Source organism: Cariama cristata, unplaced genomic scaffold, assembly GCF_000690535.1.
Source record: "Cariama cristata isolate BGI_N322 unplaced genomic scaffold, ASM69053v1 scaffold18417, whole genome shotgun sequence".
NCBI classification, from domain to species: Eukaryota; Metazoa; Chordata; class Aves; order Cariamiformes; family Cariamidae; genus Cariama; species Cariama cristata.
The window spans coordinates 21,307-25,911 of record NW_009627277.1 but is presented as its reverse complement, the minus strand read 5'-3'; the positions used below and the strand labels follow the sequence as shown (position 1 = coordinate 25,911).

Genomic DNA, 4,605 nt, shown 5'->3' with positions numbered 1-4,605 from the left:
GGAAAAACTTTAAAAAAAAAAAAAAAAAAGAGAAATGAGATAATAAATCACCTGCCCCACAATACGGTCTGCACAGTACAGGTATTTTTACTTCTTTAATACGTACTGGATGATTTAATTTAAGTGGTAGATGGTAAATGCATTTTTATGAAGCAGAAAAATGTCTTAAGAAACTAAAAATTGACTTTGCAGAACAAAGGCGTTCTAACAGCAGACATTCAACTCCTACGCATTAGTGTGGCTATACTGGGAAATATGCAGACTAGGTGTGCTCATTTCCGAGGATATTTTCTCACTGGCTATTTGTAAGAAGCGGCTAATGACAATGTCTTTGGCCTTGGTGGTCTCCATATTCCTCTCCCGTGATATCTGCATGCTGATTTGATCTACGTTAGTCATGATAAGCTCCGAGGCCAGGATCTGAGTGGGGGATGCCCTGTTTGCCGTGCTATCCATGATGTACTGCTTGTAGAGTTCCACCAGCTTCTGTTCCAGGTAGTCGTTCAGGGCTGAGTCGGAGAGGGGCTGCTGGTGGGCCACCAAGCTGGCCAGTCGCCAGCACGAGGAGTAGCCTTGGGCCGGCTTGCGGCTACTGTCGCTGGAGGGGGGGACCCTCACGGACTCCATGGGGGGAGGAATCTCTGAGGACTCCAAGAAGGGGCCGATGCCACTGTCACAGGCAAAATCTGTCGTGACCGAGCTAATCGGCACCACGTAGTCCCCGGCTATATGCAGATCGTTGTAGTTCTTGCAAATGCTTTTGCAGGAAGATGGAACCAGGTAGGTGTCTTTTCTTGTCGGCCCCTCGCAGACCTGCGTGGCTGGAGACAGCGGCCCTGCGGGCACGGGGTGCTGCGTGGGCTGTGGGAGGTGATCCCTCTGCCTCCTGCTGTGCTTGCTACCCCTAGGGCAGACCGAGGAAATGCACTTCCCCGCAGATCTGCATCTCTGAAGGAGGCTTTTTCCTTGTGCTTCATCCGTGGAAGAATAATTCATGGACTTCATTTCATACACCACTTCCTCAGCCGAACTCTTGCTGTAGAGCTCAGGGTCCAGGTCTTCGCAAAGGTAGGTGATTCGATAAAGGTAACCTTCCGACAGCATCCTTCACCGAAGGAAAGGAACCACCAGCAGACAGAAAAATGACAAGAAGAAACCATTAGTTCATTACAAACTCACTGAGTGGTGATTACACTCGCAAGTCTGCTACCAGCTGCGGAGAGATGTTTCCGATTTGGACACGAACAAGAGTGCCTCTGTCTTTCTAGAGGACTCGAGTCAACGAGTGACGTGACCAGCTAGCCTCCCTGTTGTGCTGTTACCTCAATCACATCAAAGCGTATTCTGTATGACATAACATATGGCACGTCCAGTACATCCAACGACAAGGGAGTTGGGAAAAGAGGAACAAGAAGCGGTTTGTTGTGGTAACGGTTGCTGTAATAGCTTCCACCTAAATACAGATATTTTTGCCCTTGACTTCAGAAAGAAGCCGAGGGGTTTCCCCCTTATTCTCATACGCTTTGGAGCAACTTTTGTTGTGTGTAGTTTGACAGCTGCCTCTGACCTACGCAGATTTCAGATCCATATTGAGAGTATCACCCCTTCTGTTCCCGGCTAACCAATGACTGCAGGTGCGGTTCCTTTTTCATTAAAAAAATCTCAGATCATTAAGTTAGGACTTTGCACTTCTGCATGCCAAGCACGATGGAATTAATTGTCTCTAACTTTTGGACATGAAAATGGTGGCAAGCAGTGGCAGAAGCAAGGCTTTTTGGAGGCATGATTCATCTGGCCTGTTTTAGGCACCTAAACTGAGATGAGACAAATTGTGCCCTAGATTTGCTCATCGCTCTCCAGTTACTATAAAAGGCTCTTAAACTGACTACCCTGGATGTAGAAATCTGCAGTGTACTTTCGCAGAGACGTATTGCAGTGCAATGCACAGCAGAGCGCACATTTCGGAAGCACCCCAGCTCCTTCCCTGTTGGATTAGTCGTGAGGACCACCAGCTCTGAAACCAGTTTCCATCACTTTTCTACAAAGGCACAACCAGGTTCCAGCAGTCACTAACTCTCACCTCTCTCTGAGCAGGCAGCTCAGTCTCAAATGTGTAGACACATTAGCAATGAAAGACAGGACTGGCTAGCAAGGACACATCAGTAAATGTTCTGCCCCAGCTTTAGCAGCTCCACTACCACATAATTGTTCTTAAGTCCACCTCTGTAGGTCTTTTTTTTTTTTTTAACAGATGACAAGGAGATGATCAATGGGAAAGATGTCCTAAAGAAATTCTGTGCTCCAGCAAAGAGAAAGTAAACCTCTAGTAAAAACAAATTAAAATAAAATTGGTTTTTAAAAAAAATAATTAAAATAAATTTTTTAAAAATTGGGTTTTTTCTTTTTATAGTACAAAATACCTTCTGTGATAGGAACAAATAACTTGTCTTTGTTTTAGTAGTGAGCACTGGTCTTCGTTTACAATTTAATCCGATTATATAATTTTAATCCTTAACAGATACTGTCTCTGCAGATATGAAGATCTGTCCCAGTTATCTGACAGTTTGCCTATTTCAAAACGCCCGCTGTGACGGAGCACCAGAACGGGAACATCTTCCCTCAAACTGTGAACGGGGAGGTGGCATCGCTCTGGCCCACGCTGCACTGCCCCACGCTCCGGTCGACTGCTCCACTTATCTTTTCCAAGAGTGAAAGGACTCTCATTTCTTAGTCAAGTATTTCATGTGTCACAGTTGCTAGTGCAAAATGCCACACTAATAATAAATGTTGGCTAAATCCTGCCCAAGCCTGGAGACAGACTTTACGCAGATATGAGGAAGGAGACAGCACGAGAAAAGACTTTCCCCAGGGGAGGAAAAAAATCACTTCCACGCTATGAAGAAGAAGGTTGCGGGGAAAATAAACTTCCTTCAGAAGGAAATATTCATGGAAATTAAATGTGACCAAACACTTGCTTTGGTGACCCTGGACGCTCTCAGCTGCTGCCAGTTGGGTGAGATGTCCCACAGGCAGGTGACACTTAACGAAAAGCGATCTATTTACTCAAGAGGGGAAAAAAATCATGTTTGGGGCTTGGCATTCCTTGCCGTACGCTGCTGTTGACTTGCTTTAGGTTTTTGCTGCGATTAAGGTGCCACCACAGAAATCTCAGCCAAATGCCAGAGCTGCTGAGGTTATCAACTCATCCCCCTCCCTCTTCTGCTTCTGCTCCCCCCTTCTGCAGTGCAGAGGCTGCTCCCTGCCCCCAGTCATCCACGGCCCTTTATCGCAAAGTCACCGCTCCCTTCGGCTAGCACGAATCCGGAATTGTTACACACTTAGTCCTATACTTATTTTTAATGTGGACTCTGAGAAATGAGTGGAAATATGACATATGGCCTGTTCGCCGTTCAACCAGGGTAGGCAAAGCCGGCGGCGTTCAGGTACCGTGTGACGCTTGGGTCCTTCCTACTGCCCAGATGTGCGCTGCTTCTGTCGTAAGGTGATGCGTTAGGGAAATGAAACCCTTGGTTTCATTTCTTGGCACTGCATTCTGCAATACTTATTTTAAGAGTTTTAGAGCTCACTGCCGGAGACAGGAGTGGAAACAAAAGCACTGGTGAATTCAAAAAGCTTAGGCTCCCACCGTGCTTAGGAGTTGTGTGTTTTGCTGAATGAGTTACAAGCCTCCTCTCCCAAGTTGGCAAGGGCTGTCGCACTGACCTGACTACTCCCAGCTCTGCAAGGAAATCTGATTGAAGTTCTGATAGGCGGTGCTGGGAGCCTGAATGCAAAAGAGAGGTGCGTATATCTCTGGTCCGAGTATTTAATATAATACATACCCCTGATAAGTTATTCCATCACTACCGATGGCTGGTCACACAGTTGGGTCACCTTTAGTTCTTGCATTTTACATCTGGTAAGGATGACAGTTTTTGTTAATTCTACTTTCTCGTGCTCCTTCTCTTAATCCTCCTTAATCTGCCGTGCCACAGACACACATATAAACCAGGATTCCAAGTGTGCAGGCATTATATCTAACGTCATTCAATATTCTGGGTTTCACGCTCCTTAAATTCAGATTTCACTTCCCTCTTCCTGAAAACAACTGCATGACTTTTGATGCATAAGGGAAAACAGGCCCTTTTACAACTCTGGTCTGATGCATTTTGCATGTGAGGTGAACACAGAGATTTACACCGTCTTTTCTATCTGACACAGTCTGTGTTACTGTCAGATGATCTTAAACACTCCTATGTCTTGCCTGGGGTTTTTGTTCAGTTCTTCAGAAGAAGAAAAGCCTGAATGTTTAAAGCCACATGGAGAATCCAGTGGTGTTGCCAGTATTTTCTGAGTGGCAGCAAATTTGCTGGGTTATAATGTTTGGAGATGGTGCCAATGTTTGCATAAAGACCTCAGACTAGAGGCTGGGAGCAGGCAAACAGAACGGCAGCTCTTGGCTCAGGAAAAGTAAAACGCTTAAAGAAAGCCTGGGAAGTGTACACGAAGAGATATGATAAATTGTGTCCTAAATAAAAACCTGAGCAAAATGAAAAGTTGCTAGGGAGAACAGAAAGAGCGTGGTGCCAGCTGGGATCACAGCTC

General features: G+C 45.7%; 1 protein-coding gene across 1 annotated transcript; it reads right to left on the bottom strand.

The window, feature by feature from the left end:
• Positions 1 to 225: 225 nt before the first annotated feature.
• Positions 226 to 1,104, bottom strand: LOC104164912 (chromosome unknown open reading frame, human CXorf21). Its single transcript, XM_009704394.1, has one exon. It carries the CDS (start codon positions 1,102 to 1,104, stop codon positions 226 to 228), a length of 879 nt encoding a protein of 292 aa, XP_009702696.1.
• Positions 1,105 to 4,605: the final 3,501 nt, after the last annotated feature.